The 17,614-nt window shown below is 39.0% G+C and overlaps 1 protein-coding gene across 1 annotated transcript in view; it reads right to left on the reverse strand.

Moving 5' to 3' along the window:
• Positions 1 to 16,172, reverse strand: part of SNCAIP (synuclein, alpha interacting protein) — a gene marked incomplete at its 5' end in the record, with an annotated part of 33,777 nt that extends 17,605 nt beyond the window's left edge. The window contains 5 exons of the mRNA XM_009575718.1: positions 128 to 297; positions 4,868 to 4,993; positions 10,280 to 10,393; positions 13,466 to 13,645; positions 15,316 to 16,172. Of these exons, the coding sequence (XP_009574013.1) occupies positions 128 to 297; positions 4,868 to 4,993; positions 10,280 to 10,393; positions 13,466 to 13,645; positions 15,316 to 16,172 (1,447 nt within the window). The remainder of the gene's footprint in view (positions 1 to 127; positions 298 to 4,867; positions 4,994 to 10,279; positions 10,394 to 13,465; positions 13,646 to 15,315) is intronic.
• Between the last annotated feature and the right edge of the window lie 1,442 nt (positions 16,173 to 17,614).

Here is a 17,614-nt window from a genome sequence, read left to right on the forward strand (position 1 = left end):
AATAAGGTAGAAATATGACTTGAAAATATCATATATAAGAAGCAGAAAACAGATGCTGCTAATAAACTGAAGACAAAGTAGGGTATTGTTTTAAGAATGATCCCTCTGCTAACAATGAAACACTTACTCCTTCAGCTGCTTAGTTAGCTTGACAACCTGTGACGCCAATGACATACATGTCTCCACAACCACTAAGTAGCGGGAACACATGGTGTGCCCGTGTCGCTCAGCACTTTGTGAGGGTTTCTCTCCCACGTGGTTTTGCATGGTGACATTTGCTCCATATTCAACCAATGTCTGTAAAAACACAAAAGGAAACATTGACATCTGTAAGTGTAAGTCTCTGCTGTAACTTCTGGTCAACCACAGGAACGGCTGGACACAAAGCAATCCTGAATAAAATGCTTGAAAACGTTGGTCTAAGCCAATCATTTTTAAAAATCAGTCACTGACAAATCTGTATGCAGCTTGAACTCAAAATACATACCACTAAAATCTATCACTCAAGTGGCAAAGACTCTTCACACACAAGAGTGAGCTGTCGTTCAGAAGAACTACAAAAAGAGTACATTCTTCCTTCCTCTTCCCTTGCAGTTCTACTCAATTAATTTGTTTTCTGTTCCTTTGTTTGTACAGCATAGCGTGACTTGTAGCATTCATACAGTGAGTGGGACCACCAAATGAAAACAAGAAACTGACTTACATTTAGGCATCTATTGATTCTCTCCTAAGCCACAGTAATAAAGTTTTGCAGATGCACCTGTCTATGCATTACTGAAGACTGTGCTAACTTTGCACATAGTGGACCTAGAAAAGAAGACACAAGCAAGTACAATTCAAAGGACAACTGTGCTAGATAACATCAGGGTCCAGGGCAGCATGAACACATTGCTAACCAGTTTATAGAGGGTGGTGATGAGCTGTAATGGCTTACCAGGTCTGGTATCTGCTGTTCTTGGGATCTCTGCACTGCAAGGCATTGCAACACACCCTTAGAATCTCATTTTAGTAATGCCTTCGCTACAATATTTGCTGACTCCTTTTGTGGTTTAGCTCTCAATTTCCTACCACAGCAGAATCCCTGAGTTTAAAAGACTCAACGCAGCAGTCTCAATGTCCTGATTCCTTAGCCAAGTGATGTTTGGATATGAAAGGTATGGCAGATACTTTCCAACAACTACTTTAGGTCAGACAGGCACAAATTTCTTTTTGCAGAAAGAAATCTGTACAATGACTTTTTCAATCTGGTTGGGGTTTTTGGGGGTTTGTTTGCGTTTGGGGTTTTTTTTTTTTATGCTGAAGGAAGTCTCATTGCTTTGCACTTGCTTGGTTACTCCCTATTTTCTTTTAAAGAGATAGATACTTAAATATGTGTCAGGTTTTACTCTTTAAGAGAAGTTCTGTCAGGCTGACCTCAAGATATCCAATAACTGAAGAAAGAATTGAGACCAAAGCTTCACTTCTTCTGATCTGTTGGTGATAACCAGTGTCATGCACTATTCGCTTTACTGGACAGCCTGGAATAGGACCTAAATGTTCTCAGCAATGTTCAGACACGCATTGCTCATAGCACTTTGGAAAAAATTCTGAACAAAACCATAATGCATCCAAAAACTACAGCATCATTAACATTACACATACACATGCAGAAGAGGAATTGTGTGGCTGAGCTCTTGGTTGACTTATCCAAGTAGAGCCGGTAAGCCACCGAGGATTGGAGTGGCCTTGTTAACTCAGAACAGCAGGCACAGAGACTTCTACACCTGCTGACAGAAAAGAGGAATGATGGTCTGTCTGGTCTGCTAAATCTGTATAGAAAGGAAACTTATGAACAGTCTTGCACTGCATCTCATGTCAATAAATACGGTATAATTTGCCAATAAAGAAAATCAAGAAGGGAGAGTTACGACTCTGCAGAAAGCAATCTTATAGTTTGGAACATGATAGGAATGTCACCTGCTCATAACCACAGTGAATGAGAGGGCCAGGAAATCACTGACAGCTTTTGACTCTCCATCTTTTGTACCGCTACTTATAATCTCCCTGCCTCCTTTATCACTTCTTTCTTTTTACCAGATCATTCACTGTACATTGTTTTAAATTAGACTATAAGATCGCTGGGCAGAGGGCTTATTTTGTTTCACAGCACAACAAAACATCTACTGCACTTAAGACTGTGATGTGTAATGAGGTGACATTACTAACATTGTATATTTTTGTTGTCATTAGTTATTTTCACGGTTTATTTCTCATGGCTTCACTTCAACACAAAACACTTGTTGATTTTTGTATTTATCTACAATAAAATAATCTTGAAAATTTTAAGCCATTTATTACATTTCATTCTTCATGGGGAAAGCAGGGCTATTCTCTTTCTGGTTTAATTTTATCCAGGAAAAAAGCCTGCAGATGTCACCACTCTGCTCAAAATCATCTACTCTCATTTCTCCTTCGAATGCATTGTACGTGTTGATGAAGCACTGTTGAGTTAGCAACCCTAAGCACACATCCTACCACAACAGTGGTCTTCACTAGTAAATCATAAACATTTCTTCTATCAACTTTTTCTAACTGATCGTAGCAATTGTCTACAACAATAAAAACACTAGATTTAGCATGGATGTGATGATTTGTTTATTTTATTTTCACAAGAGTTTGTACAGTGTCCATTCCTGACATCTTTAAAAGAAAGACATGTCCCATCAACGAGAAAAAGCAGAGATGGTCACATCCTCCAAATCTATTTGATTGTTCTTTTCAAGTCTATTCACTCAGCTCAACTGTCACCTGTTTTTCTTTTTTTATTGTGTGAGACTCTCAAACTGGCTTTTATGGAGTTATGTCTTCTCTGTGTCCAGATATATAGACTGCTATAATAATAAGAAGCAGCTGTGCATCTGTAGATGCAACATAACAGTGTGCATAAATATATTTAGCTCTCTGAAGAGGTTAGCTAATGAGAAGTGACTAGCTGTATTTCTTTTAGGGTTGAACTAACACAAATCATCTGTGTTTGCAGTGGCCTAAGAGGTGCTGTGGATCAGTTCATATGTGGTAACACTTTTAAATACTTCCAGGGATAGTGACTCAACCACTGCCCTGGGCAGCCTGTTCCAAGGCCTGACCACTCTTTCAGTAAAGAAATTTTTCCTAATGGCCAATCTAAACCTCTCCTGGCGCAACTTCAGGTCGTTTCCTCTTGTCCTATCACTAATTACTTGGGAGAAGAGACCGACACCTCGCTACAACCTCCTTTCAGGCGATAAGGTAGAGGGCGATAAGGTGTCCCCTCAGCCTCCTCTTCTCCAGGCTAAGCAGTCCCAGTTCCCTCAGCTGCTCCTCGTAAGACTTGTTCTCTAGACCCTTCACCAGCTTCATTGCCATTCTCTGGACACGGTCCAGCACCTCAATGTCCCTCCTGGAGTGAGAGGCCCAAAACTGAACACAGTTGTCGAGGCGCAGCCTCATCAGGGCCGAGTACAGGGGCACGATCACCTCCCTACTCCTGCTGGCCACACTATTTCTGAGACAGGCCAGGATGCCGTTGGCCTTCTTGGCCACCTGGGCACACTGCCGGCTCATGTTCAGCCGGCTGTCAACCAGCACCACCAGGTCCTTTTCCTCTGCGCAGCTTTCCAGCCACTCTTCCCCAAGCCTGTAGCGCTGCATGGGGTTGTTGTGGCCCAAGTGCAGGACCCGGCACTTGGCTTTGTTGAACTTCATACAGTTGGCCTCAGCCCATCAATCCAGCCTGGCCAGGTCCCTCTGCAGAGCCTTCCTACCCTTGAGCAGATCAACACTCCCGCCCAACTTGGTGTCGTTTGCAAACTTACTGAGGGAGCACTCAATCCCCTCATCCAGATCATTGATAAAGACTTGATCTTGATCACTTTGATTTCTATTTCTTGCCTTTCTGCCATGTGGTTATCTATTCTTTTCCCTATTCTTCTCCAATGACTAATTTGCTTCTCAAATACCTTTCTGCAGTCTTCTGGAATGATTTTATTATTATTTCTTCTCCAAACAGCTTTCACTCAAAGTGACGACAATACCAAATACTAAATGTACTCCTGTGACTAGTGTTTCTAGTAACTTTGATGGACAGAGGGTACATCTGCAATTCAAAGCAAAGTTGAGAAGCTTCACCTAGCCATCCAGTTCAACCCTACAGCTTGTTTGGTATGTCTGCATTGAACACGGGTACTGTACAGAGGTATCCGAACTGGTTTATTCAGAGATGGCTCCCAAAAGTACTGTAGCTGTGTAAGCCTTCTCAGCAGGACAAATTACCCTTTTCAGCAGCTCTATACAACAGAACTATATTGCTTTCAGTGGCCAAGCTGATTCATGGAGAATCAGTTAGAAATCACCATCATGCTGCATTGTTTAGCATAGATATATTCGAAGATTACAAGTCCAGAAAGGATGGTTTACTCAAGGTAGAAATCCTTCAACTTAGAAGAAACTTATCTGTTAGACTTCCCCTAAGCCAGAGAGCTACAACTATTCATTGGAAAAAGAAACAGAAGGAAAATATCAAAACAGTAAGGAGAGTACGCATATCTACACTGGCTACCCTTTTGTAACATAAAAACATACACATTAGCTGCTTATGTATAAACAATATGATGCTTTCTTCTTGCAATACAACAGTTACTTTAGGCTAACAATAGCATAACTGAGAATAGAATCCAAAAACCAGAGCTTTTCCGAATTTCAGTCTGACTCCTACTGGTTTAAAGTTCTTCCTTCTAGTATATTTTAATGTATCAGTAATCATTCCCACTTGTAAGATCTCCTGTAATTTTAATGGTTGTTGTCATTCAAGTTTGATGTAAAGAGGTTTCTGATATAGGTATCACTCTACCTGTATGCATCCTAGATAGCCATGTTGAGCAGCTATGTGAACAGCAGTATTTCCATCCTGGTCAACTTCATCCAGTGAAATCCCTTGTTCTTGCATAAACTGAAGAAGCCACAGAAGAATTTTCTCCTACAGAGAGGGGGAAAGAGATGTCACAAAACATAAGAAATAATGAAAAGCTAAATGTACTAGAGGAATATTGGTACTGTCATCTGTTACTAATACTGTCCAATAATTCCGTGTTTTCAGTCTCTCTTAACTTTGTAGGACTTAGTGTATCATGGGTCTACCTCTGTTGTTTTTTTTTCCCAAGGAAATAAGCTGAAATACTTTATCTGTTTTATAAAAAGACATAATAGGAAAAATATGAGTTCTGTAACACATTCTGAGAAATTGTACGTTAAAAAACATGCATGCCTGTATGTTGGAGAGGAGATCTGAGGCAGAACAGCCTGTGTGTCAATCTGAAAATCAGCTTATGAAATTTGGTGAAACTTAACAAGTCTCTTTGGAAAATTAAAACAGGAGTATGCGCAGATCAGAGAGCTGAGCAGTTTGATTCTTCAAATCTAGCATTGTGTCCCAGCTCTGGGCTGTTATGCAAGAGGAGAAGCAACACAACTAAACCGAGGAAATCTCTCTATCCTGAGCTCTCAGTGTATTGACTAATGGACAATTTGTATGTGCCTGCATGTTGGGAAGGATGGGGAGACTTGGACCGCAAAAATTGCAAGTGCAAGTCTGGAAGCCAAAACTGAGGTGCCAACTTAATTCTTTTTAACATCGCTTTTTGTGTATGTACGCAGGTGTAATACACATTTATATTGGTATTCTTTTCTAATAATGGAGAGTTTATATATGTGCACTAAGCTTATTTTATTTCTTATTTTCCCCAGCAGGCTTATTTGGAAAAATCTTCTTTTCTCTAGGAACCTTCCATGCCTCTCCAAATTAAATTTCGTTGCGCCCTGTTGAATGTGATACATATTGAAAATGTAGAATAAATCAATAGATTACATAAAAAACTGAGGTCCATTAAAAGACAGCTGACTACAGCTGTACTCCCAGTTTTTGCATCTGAATAGCTGAAGAGAATAAATTACTTTCTAGCTTAAAACTTTTTTATTTAAACATGTATTTTTTATATCTTCCATTGATATCTATCGTGTATTATACTAGCTAGGAGCTCTAGTTCAAAAGGGCTTTGTACATTCGAGTGTTGGTGAGGCAAACACCAATGCACAGACTTAAACTGCACCACTTCAGTAGCTTCAGTGATATATAAGTACATAATTGCTCACAGTTAGATATGTGGGTCTGTAAGAGTGAAGTGTAACTAAATGAAAGAGTACTGAAAGCATGTCTAGGACTCTAAGCAGTGATCAGGTAGGAAAGAGAAAGAATAAAAATGAGGAAAGGAAATTCTAGCTAGGAACCTTGGGTATAAACCTCTTTTTTGCATAAAAGTACCACAGAAATTTTAATGTCAAGGAAAAGGAGATGGATCCTCGGACTCTATTAGGTCTCCTCCAAATGATTCTACCCATTCAAACACCTGGATCTCTGCTTACTATTTCAGAGGGCTAGTCTGTCTGGACTATCTTCTTCCTATTTCCACTTTAACAGTAGTTTTGTTTTTATTACATGGTGAAGGTAGGTATTTTTACTTCTCCTTGGCTGAGTGCCCAACACAGCTGACAGCCAGCATGGAGAAATGACTTCAGATCACATATCCCTTTTAGAATACTTTCGAGCAATTTCTCGAGATGCCTGTGGTGTTGGCCAGCAGTGAAGAAGGATTACACTACTCCTATAAATTGCACTTATGTTTCAATAATTAAAAGAAAAATATTTTAGCAAAACTCCTCTGCAGAATTGGAAGACAACTATAGCTTTGAAATTACATATTTCTTTGGAACATAATAGAGACCAGAATGTTAAACATGTTCTGTAATTTTATGATCACAATCAGCATGGAGCAAATGATGCTTTCTAGTCATTTATCTTATCAACACGGGAATCAAGTGCCGGGATGGCTAAATGCAATCATCCGTAATTAGGACTGTCTGTGCATCAACTGATCACAGGCAGAAAGTCAGAGGCCTACTCAAACAGTTTGTGCTTCTCTCAAATGACTGTTTTTTAACAAATGTATCCTTGACAAAGAAAAAGAAAACAACTATTTTCTTCACTTACATCTAGGAAAAATGAAAACATCATAAATCAAAATATATATCACTTTAGTAACACTCACATTATGTATTTGGAAGAAAAGTGTTCTTAGGAGTAGGTTTATAGTCATCAACTCAATTTATTCAGACAAAATGACGGATAATAAGAAAATTAATGAGATTAAGATAATGGAAAATAATCACATATTTGTTATGCAACAGGAACTGAAAAATACTGATGAATTATTCAGTATATCTGATAATTTTAAGACTTACAATGGTCTTATGTTGTAGCAGTCGCTAACATCCCTCTGGCATATTCTAGACCTACAATAATTCAAATCTGCCTAAAAAAAGATTCTGGGAAAATGTCACAATACGTAATTTCTGTTCTGGGACAGGCTGTAGACTTTGGCTCCATCAGCTGGCTTTTGGAGCAGAAAGAACAACTAGCAAAGACCATTTAAATCATTAAATGAACTACAAATGGAAGGATTAGCATGGTGAAGAGTACTGACTCTACAGCTAATCCTAGCCCCATCACCTGATATTAATTAAATAAGCTGCCCTTCCCAGTATCCCTTCACAGTAGAGGAGTAGGAGTGAGTGAAAACAACACATTTTCCTTGCAAAAATGTCATTAGACAGGAAGGCAAACATCCTGAGGTGCAAAAAAGGTGGGTTGTTAGGCATTTGTGTATCTGAATGTCACACACTCCTCCCCACTGTGCTCTCCAGCACTACACCACTGCCAAGCGGCGCACAGAACCCCTTCTAGGTCCTCAGTCATGCTATAGCCCTGGTTCCCCAAAGTTCCCCTGGAGCTTAGAGGCAACAAACCCTCAGCATTCCCCACCCTCTGCCTCTTACCTGTGCAGTCCATGCTACCACAGCATCCATGTTGGAAAAAACTTACAGCCCTGTGAAGCTCTTAGTCAGGACCCACTATGTGCACCTAGGATTGCTGTCCTTCAGCAATCTCCTTCCTGTCACATGGTGACTGTGCCAGACACAGCAGGTACACAATCTGCCATGTACCCATGACTTATGCCTGGCATGGAGAGGCCTGCCAACAGCCATGGTTGCTTCTTGCATAATCCCATGCTTAAAGAAGCCCTTGCTAGGAGGTATGCTGATCAGGCTATAGGTTGACTTTAAGCTCTTCTCCTCTTCCATCAGATGAACTTATGTGTTCTCTCTCTCATTGGACAAATATATTATTGTTGAGATGTCTTTGGAGTCAGGCCATGACTGGTTTGATGACCTTTAACATAGGAGCTTTGCTACGAACTCCCTTTTGCCGCCCATTCTAAATGATATTTATTGAAGAAAAATATGGTGTGCATGCCTAATGCCTGAGGAAACAATGGATGGACTGACTCTTTTAGAAAATGATTCAATAACAGGTCTTCCTTGTAAAAATATTACTCTTGTAATTCTGCCAAGACCAGTGTTTACATGGATTATCTCTCGTGTAAGTAATGGTAAAAAAAATTAAAGCTTCGAGGACAGCGCCAACTACGCATTTGAATTTCTCGAAGTTTTTTTCTTCTTAACACAGTTGGGTAAGATAGTCTGGCATTCCTTCAGCCTCAACATTCCCTCAGGTTTGCAAGATGTTTATGGATTGTTAAAAAAAAGATAATTGACATTACATGTGAACTTTCTTTGGCATTCAGCTAACTAAGAAAATTTGGCAGCAATGTATATATCACCTTTTTAAATTTCATGGGTGGCTGATTGTAGCTGGTGTTTCTTAACTGGTAGAGCTTCCGTCCTGCTCTGAAAAGAATCTAGATAAAGAGTGCCAGATCTGTTCCTGGCAGTAGACAGCATAGCTCACTGAAAAAAACCAAAGCTTCTCTGGATTTAGTTTGTACAAATATCTTTAGAGATGAGGACAAAATTAGGCTAATCAATTGAAGATATGAATGTAAGTTCACATGAAACTTTCTCTTCCAAATTTTTTCTTCCCAGTAGCAAACATGCCTTTCTCGAATCCAGTTCTGATCTGGCTCCCAGCCTCCCTATATTCAGTGCTAGGTTTACAGGCCAAGCTTGCTACGGAAAGCAGGACACAATCGATCAGTGTCCAGCAGGGTCCTAACTTGCACCAGTAACATCTGCGTAGTACGTTAGTGGAGAAAAGGCAATGGAGGCCTTTGCACAGCATGAAAACAAGGGTGTCCGTGTGCCTATGGAAACAGCAGGAGAAAGGGTAGACTTCCAGCTCCACAGCCTTCCAAGCCTGCCCCCTCTCTTTCCTCCCCCCTCCAGTAAATTCATGCTTGAGCAGAACCATTTAACAGCAGAAACACGCCACTGTAATTGTATGGCATTGAATGAGACAACCACACTTCCACAGGAAAGAAAAAGATGATTTTCTCAGTGGTTACATTTTGCTTGTTCTCTCCTAACAAGTAAGAGAAAAAAAGCACGAGCACAAAAATAGTGGGTTTCCTGCATTTATCCTTAATGTCTGTTGAAGAAACTGGGTGATAAAGTGGCCCATCTGCCAAAGAGATTAGAGAAGAATAACCGATCACTATTCCTTGTGTAGCACATCCTGGAAAAGGTCCTTTGAAGAGGGGTTATTGCAAGGTCTACTTAGGAAAAACAGACTTCGTGGGAAGAGAATGTGGTGTGATTAAGTGGTATATGTTTCCCCAGACATTAGCAAAGCACCGAAATGCTGTACTTCTGTGGTTTCTCATCATTAGATTTACAGATAAGTTAGGTGTGGAACAGGATTGGTTTACAACGTATTTTTATACGTAATTTTCAATAAAACTGGCTAAAGATAGACAGATGATGTTCAAGTTTCACCTCACTTCATTGCCAATATACTGAATTCGTAAATTGTCACAATTTGCCAAAATTTTTTGAGATTAGTCTCTCCTGGAAAGAGAATGTGAACTATCCCAAAATGTTTGATGATTTTCTGATGTGTCCTAGGAGTCCCCTAGGGATCATGACAGCTAATCTCCCTAGATGTTCTTGGCATTGATAGGTTGGCCTAATATGCCAGCTAACCTTCTCCTAGCCATTACTTAAAGCTTAAAAAAAAAAAAAAAGACTTAAAGGGGAAAATACTGAAAAAACCCCACAGATTAAGCGGCAAAAGATTTTGCTATATTTGAACTAATTAAGAACACCTGTAATTAAAATGATAAAGATGCTTTAAGTTGAAATTCTTGTATGAGCATTTAAATAATCTATTTGAAAAAGTAAATGAAAGTCATACCTGGCCATAGCAACCTGCATAATGAATAAGGCTTGGGTAGTCTTTTGAGCAACTTAATTCTGCAATAGCTTCTGTTTCGCTCACCATCCATCGAACGCACTCCAGCTGACCATTCTAAACAAATTAAAAAAAAATTCAAATTCCAGCTCTTTCAGTTCTAAACACATCTACAACAGGGAAAATCTTATGAGAATTATTAAAATGTTATGAAATTCCTGTTTGTTTGAAAATGAGTTCTTTTATCTGCTCTCACGTAATGCACTTGTTTATCTTGCTGTCCTGGATCAATCATAGTTTGGCTATTGATTATAGTGAAATGAGTGATGTGAAAGTGGCAGTCAAATATTATTACATACACAATCTGGCCCCTACTCTCAGATTGTTCAGTGCAAAACCATAGCTCTCTTTCCATCACTTGTACAGCAAGGCTCAATGATTAAATGAAATAATTTGCTGGAGTAGAGTGAACAGCAAACTCAAGCCTTCATTGACCATTAATTAAATGCATGCTTCCTAAATTATTCCTATGTATGTAGTATCTGAACACCTAATCCTTATGGATTAGACTTATCTGTAATAGATACTGTTCCAACACAAACAAGGAGGCGGTTCTTGCCCTGAGCACCTTTCACAGCCTAGTCTCAAGATTCCCAAGCTGCTATGCACACTCACAGTAGTTTGCAAGTTACTGTGAAGTGGGATGTAGATGCTGTGGGAAGAGGTGAACATTTTCTTCAGAGCGTGCTTGTGGCCCAGTGTAAAGGCAAGAGTTTTTAGCAGCTTCTCTTGCTGCAGCCCCTTTTCAATGATGGTACCTTGGTAAATGCAGTTTGGCATGACCTGCCTTCTGGCCTGCTCTTACTTCATTTTTTAACTCTCATGTTCATAAAGGCTATTATATTCTCTATAGCTGAAACAAGTATTTCAATTGCTCAGTCAAAACCTCACAGAGGCCAACATACATAACATAAAAAGCTGTTTGTGTGCATAAAACGGAAAAAGCTATCATGAGAAGGAAAAAAAATCCATTTCAAGTTTCAGTTTTATTTTTATAAAAACAAGGAGAAGAATGTAACAAATACTAACCTATTTAAAATTATACAGGAGAAAGAAAAATTGAAATAAAATTAATTTGTCTTATTCCTTCTATATGTAATGTATGTATATAAACACAAAACTGCACACCATTTTACTTCACTTACTTTCCTCTATTTCTCTCAATTTCAGTAATGAAGTAAAACAATGAAACTACCTGTATTCTTTTTATTACACTAGAAAAATCCTCATCATCATATTTGGGTTCAAATATTAGTAAGCATGACTAACTAATAATTTTTTATTTTGTTTTCCTTTGTATCACAACAGAGTAAAATATTTTTGTATTTTTAATATTAAGGTAAAGAGTTATTAAAATTAAGTACCTGCTAAATAAGATAATTTTGCTAATGTGGAAAGGATTTCTCCACAGTTAGTTAAAATTAACCATCAATATGACAGTGTGACTGGCCATAACATACCACTCCATTTTCACTCTCGAGCCCATAGCTCAAGGTCAGAAGAGGTCTTAAATCAAAAGAATTAGTTTTAATTAAGTCATTCCTTACTGAGAAATGTTATGTATTATCACTAAATTGTTGAAATTCTCTTCCATGGAAATTTATGTTCCTGCATACAAGTTTTCTTCCGTTCTGATGGACATCATTCTTGTGGAACATAGGGGCATGTCCCACATGGTGTAACATTATGGGAGTTACAATGGTATGAAGTAAGAGCAAGAAGAATAAAGTCCATTCTATCAGTGTGCAAAAACAATTGGGAGTAAGGATCAAGAGCTACAAAGTTTAGTTATGCAGACTACTTTAAGGCTCTCACAAAACTTTGCAATGATCCAGGACAAGTCCAGCCATGCAGGTCATCATGACAAACACTTGGGCCTGAGCACCCTCACTTACATGAAAAACTCCATTACATTACACATTTTTCTGTGAATGTCGAAGCATCCTCAAGTATTATAGAAACTAAAGGAACCAATTATTAAAAAAGCCAACCCTTCCAGAGAAAAAGACTTAAGGTTTTATTGGCTTATAAACACATTACATACCTATGTTGAAAAAAACAAGAAAGAAAACGATTTCCAATTAAAATTGCAAGACTTTAAATTGGCAGACTGTAACTATTCAGTTTGGACACGGGCCAAGGTATTGAAGCTAAATACCTCACTTTTATAACAGCATTTCATTAGTACAACTAGATACCAGTTTAATTTTATATTCATATGGATTGTCCCAGAAAAGTAAAAAAAAACCAACCCTGAAACCTGCACCAGGGCCCTAGGTCACTGAAATGACGTCTCAAAGATGCAAACCTGCAGGTTGGAATCCACCAGTCCTCTGTCAGCTTCTAAAGTTTTCCCAAGAAGAAAATAACAATAAAACCCCGGAAGAAACAGAAACTCTTGTATTATATTTCACCCCTTTCCTTGTTTCTTCTTAGGGTACTTGGTGGCTAAAAGGAATGGCATTCAACCATTCAATCTCACTTACTAAAGAACCAGAATCGGTATGGTTACATTATCAGCCTTCCTGTAGACCACTATGTTTTATTTTAGTGCAGCAATACAAATAGTTTTCACATTTTCCTACATAATAGGTTTTCCTGTAAGCTTTGAAATTAATTTTTGCAGTTTCTGACAGGTGGTTCTGTAACATGTACATTTTAACTTTGATGCGATTGTTCTACGCAACCAAGAGGTTTCACCTCCAGATGTGGATCAGAGGTTTTTTATGCTTTGTAAACATGTTCTTACACTTGTCTTACAAGGTTATACCTGTATTTGTAAAAAAACAAGAAACTGTTATGCTCTCTAAAGAAACAACTGAGTCTGAGTTAAATTAAAGTTCCTTAAAATATAACAAATTTTTTTTAGAGCCAGTTAACTGATTTTAAAATGAATGTATATGCATTGACAACAACATATACAATGTCAGTATTATACAGCTGATATTGTATCCTGCACAGTAATCCATTTTTATTTGCTTATGTGGTACCAGCCAACAGTTCTTTATGCTCTCACTTAACAAAACGCTTGAAAAATAACATCCTGCTGGATGTATTACTTACTGCCACCACAGAAAGAAACTAAATGGACTTCATGTCACATTACAGTAGAGACAGAGACTAAGTTACCTTTATTGCTAATCCAGCTGGAGTTAGCTGCTCAATGTTTCGTTCATTCAAACAGTCCTCACCCATCAAAGAAGTGAGATGCTGCAGGCATTCTGCATGTCCCTTTGACGCTGCTACATGCAACAGATTGTTGTCACATTCGTCATGGATCTTATCCAGATTATCTGCTGCTAAATGTGGCTGTTAAAAAAGGCAGTATGTTAGTTCCAACTAAGGATGAAAAGGTAGACAGAACATTAAGGCTCATGGCCCAAGACATAAGCCAAATACAAAGATGTTTCCCCGTAGGCATGTTCTTTTACAACTCAAAACCAGGAGCTTTTCACATCACATGGTTACTATTAGCAAAAGGATAGAGGTGGGATGCTCACTGGCTTGATTCACTGTGTAGTCTCTCTCCTTCTCATGCAATTGTCATACAACAGTGCAAGATCTTGAGCAGGTTTAAGTCTTTATACTAGTTTCATGAATGAAGTAGCTGCAAAAATACCCACATTTTCATAATTTCTGTCTATTTTGTGTTTGGTTTCTCCCCTTTTTCTTTTTTTTTTTTTTTTTGGCATTATATTAATGAGTAATTGAACAGAAAACATCCATGACTCCTAAAAAAAGTTCCTGATTAATTTTGCTCATCACAAAAGGGGCAGCTTGTGTTAAGCACAATCTAAAATGTAGCTAAAACACACGACAGAAGACTTTTGTTTGATAGCTTGTTTCCATGAAAAAATTTGTTGGAATATTTACCCAAGTACTACACAACCATGACCCAATACATTATTTCTGCCCAAATCTAATTTTGAGACAAAACAATTGGATTGAGAAACTCCAGAAGGAAAATGGAAGAAGGAAGACAGAGTTAAGGAGTAGCAATGATAAGTTCCTAGAGTAGCACAGACTTGCCAGAGTACTGTTTGATGAGTCTACTTCATTCAGAGGTTTCGACCTGTTTGGAAAAAATATGCATTTTCTTTCCATCTACCTACCTATGATGACCTCTTTTTTCCCCCCCAATTCCTATTTCGGGGTGAATTTAATTTGCTTTTATTTCTTCCTGAGTAATCTAATATTCTCTTCTGTCTCTGCCTAGTCTTTGAATATTTGCTTTTGTTCTTGCTGCTATGTTAATAGCGTGCCTTTGTGCTTGAGCTAGACTGGTAAACAGAGAAGCTAAACAAACATCTAACAAAAAAAGTTCTTACACATACACTGCGCCTCCACCAGCCGTTCTGAGTAGAGATCACATGCTCTGCATCATTGTGTTAACTCGCATCTAGTTACTTTGGAAACCATCATTAATAGTGCCTGATCACAGTGCTAGAATTTACCAAAAAACTTCATATGGGTCAGAGGCCAACAAGGCTTTAGAGAAAGCTCCTGCCTGAGAATGCTGCTGCAACAAGACAGCATAAACACTCCTGAATAATAATCAGAATACAACAGAAGCCCCTCTGTTCCCATCATCAGCCTCTAAATAACAACTGAGGTAAACCAGCAATAATTGAACAAAGCGACCCACAAATGTTGCACAAGGCAAAACTCAATTAAGATTTAAATTCAGTATTTAAGTGATCTCAATGGTTAAAATGCCTGCCTTCTATATGATTTCAGTGTACTGCATAAACTAGCAATCTTGGCCGTGTTTATATAAAACTAGTATCTTGGTTTTGCTATATGTTTGATTTAAAGATTAAAACTTTCCATTTGGAAGCCCATATGCTCCATTTCTGAAGAGTGTACAAGATAAAAAGGGCAGCGGTTCAAAATACGCACTTCATCAGCTCTGCTGGCTTAATAAACCACATCACACATCATCCTTATTCTATGTGTTTTATGAAAAAGATGACACTTACCAGTAAAGATATTTGTCCTTCCTTTACTATGTTTAAGATGCTCTTAATTTTTTTCACCTCTTCGCTCCTCTCTTCTGGGCCCCCTGTGCTGCTCCAGTTCATGCTCAGTTCCTCCAGTTGCTTGCTTTCTGTCACTGCCGTCTGCAGGTGGAAAGTCCTCAGGTGGCAGTTTGGCATAGTCTTCTCAGTTTTGTGAGCATGAGGATCAACAAATGTCCTGCTGAGGAAGCCCTTGCCCGGCGCTTCAGATTCATGGACTGAGCTACACTTAACTAAAGGCTGGGAAAGCTCTAATTCTTCTGTTAAATGCTTGTGCTGATCAAGGACAATGGGCTGTGTTTTCCTCAGCTGAGAGCCTTTCACAGGAGACAGCACACAGAACTGCGTCCCGGCAGGAGAGCTCTCCGTGTTCCCTGCAGAGCACGTCTTGCCACTAAGACCATTCACTGTTGAACACACACCCAAAAGTTTTTTCTCAGGAGCTACCTTTGTAAAAGGAACAAGTTGCTGGCTTGATTTAATATAAGGCACATCCAAAATTTCATCCATATCCAGGTCATAGTGCTCCAGCTCCCCAAGCAGAACAGCGGGCTCAATGTTTTTGCTTTCAAGGCTCTCTCCTCCTGGGCTCTGGTCATCATTTGGAGGTGCAGATTGAGAATCGCTGCCTTTCTGGTATTCTCCCTTCTGGTTCTTCTGGTCATCACTTTCATTGTTCTCAGAGCTTTCTGGCTGGTGCTTTAATGGGGAAACCCTCTTCACGGGTCTGAATTTATTGCACACATCTGCAATTCCTGTTGGTTTCTGTGCATTTCCGATAAGAGTTGAGACTCCACAGTTCCAGCTGCTGCTGGAAACTAGAGAAACAGAGGAATGTGATTTAGAAGTGATTACTACCAGAAGTGTGACATGATATAGCATGCTTTAAAGATATACCTGGCCGAACACCGGAAACAAGAATTATATGGTAACATGACACATTCATATCTAAGCAGATTTAATGGCATCTCTATCAAAACAGCTGAAGAATTTGACACTCCAGAAAAGAAACTTTCTTCAAACAGGACACACATTGTAATCGCTTACAAATAAAGTAATTTTAATCAAGTAATGGACATCAATAAGAGCCTAGTGGTGTTTACAGTGGTCCTGCCCTGTTTGCACTCTGCTTTTTTTTATCGCAGAGATGCATCACAAGAGTAGGATGATTTTCTAGGAGGTCAACAAAAGCATTAGTCAAAACTTTTTAGTGGATTTGTTTTAACAGCAGTAACAATGACTTAATTTTTAAGGCCTGTTATCTCTGGGAGATGTATTTTTCATACAAGAACTGGAAATTCATATGAAGAGTGACTGAGAGCTGGGACTGTTCATCCTGGAGAAGAGAAGGGTCAGGAGGATTCTTATCCTTATGTACAATTACGGGATGGGAAGCAATGAAGAAGAGGGCATGAGGCTCTTCTCCGTGATGCCCACTGACAGGACAAGAGGCAATGGGCACTAAGTGAAACACATGAAATTCCATCTGGTCACAAGAAAACACTTTTTTACTGTGAGGCTGGTCAAACACTGGCACAGGTTGGCCAGAGACATTGTGGAGTCTCGACCTGTAGAGAGACTCAAAATCCAACTGGACACAGTCCTGGGCTTAACCTGCTCTAGCTGACCCTGCTTAAGCAGGGCCATTGGACTAGATGATCTCAAGTGGTCCTTGCCAACCTAAACGATTTTGTGATTTTCTGACCTGAAAATTAAGCCTACTTATTCAGGTATGATGTCTCCTTTTCCACTTCTCCTCTGTAAGTCAGGCTTCTCTGTCAAACTTCCCATCCCTTATATATATAACCTGCATATATATAGACACACACACACACATATATATAGCTCTGGACCTTCCAGACCATTATTTCAGTGCACTGCAGGATCTGGAGTTTGACCAATGAATCTTACTTGCAGAGAAGAAAGGGAGCTCAAGGCACCTGAACTCTTAATTCTACTGAACTTGAACTCAATCCTACTGAACTTGCACTCTTCCACACAGTCCCAGCTGGTGATATTTATGATCTCCATAATCAGTGGAACTCTGGCAAAGAGTTTTCCTTATTTTGTTATTTTCAGCTGAGGGACAGCCCTAAAACCACTAAACCCTTTAGGCAGTTTCTATGCCCCTTTCAATGTACACTAAGAGTTAATGCATTCTGAATGTCAAGAATACTGTTCAAACAAAGCAGATTTATTACACTTGCTAACTGCCTATCAGTGGGATCTAATTTGTGGTTAAAACACACAATTTGCCATG

Source organism: Fulmarus glacialis, unplaced genomic scaffold, assembly GCF_000690835.1.
Source record: "Fulmarus glacialis isolate BGI_N327 unplaced genomic scaffold, ASM69083v1 scaffold19324, whole genome shotgun sequence".
NCBI classification, from domain to species: Eukaryota; Metazoa; Chordata; class Aves; order Procellariiformes; family Procellariidae; genus Fulmarus; species Fulmarus glacialis.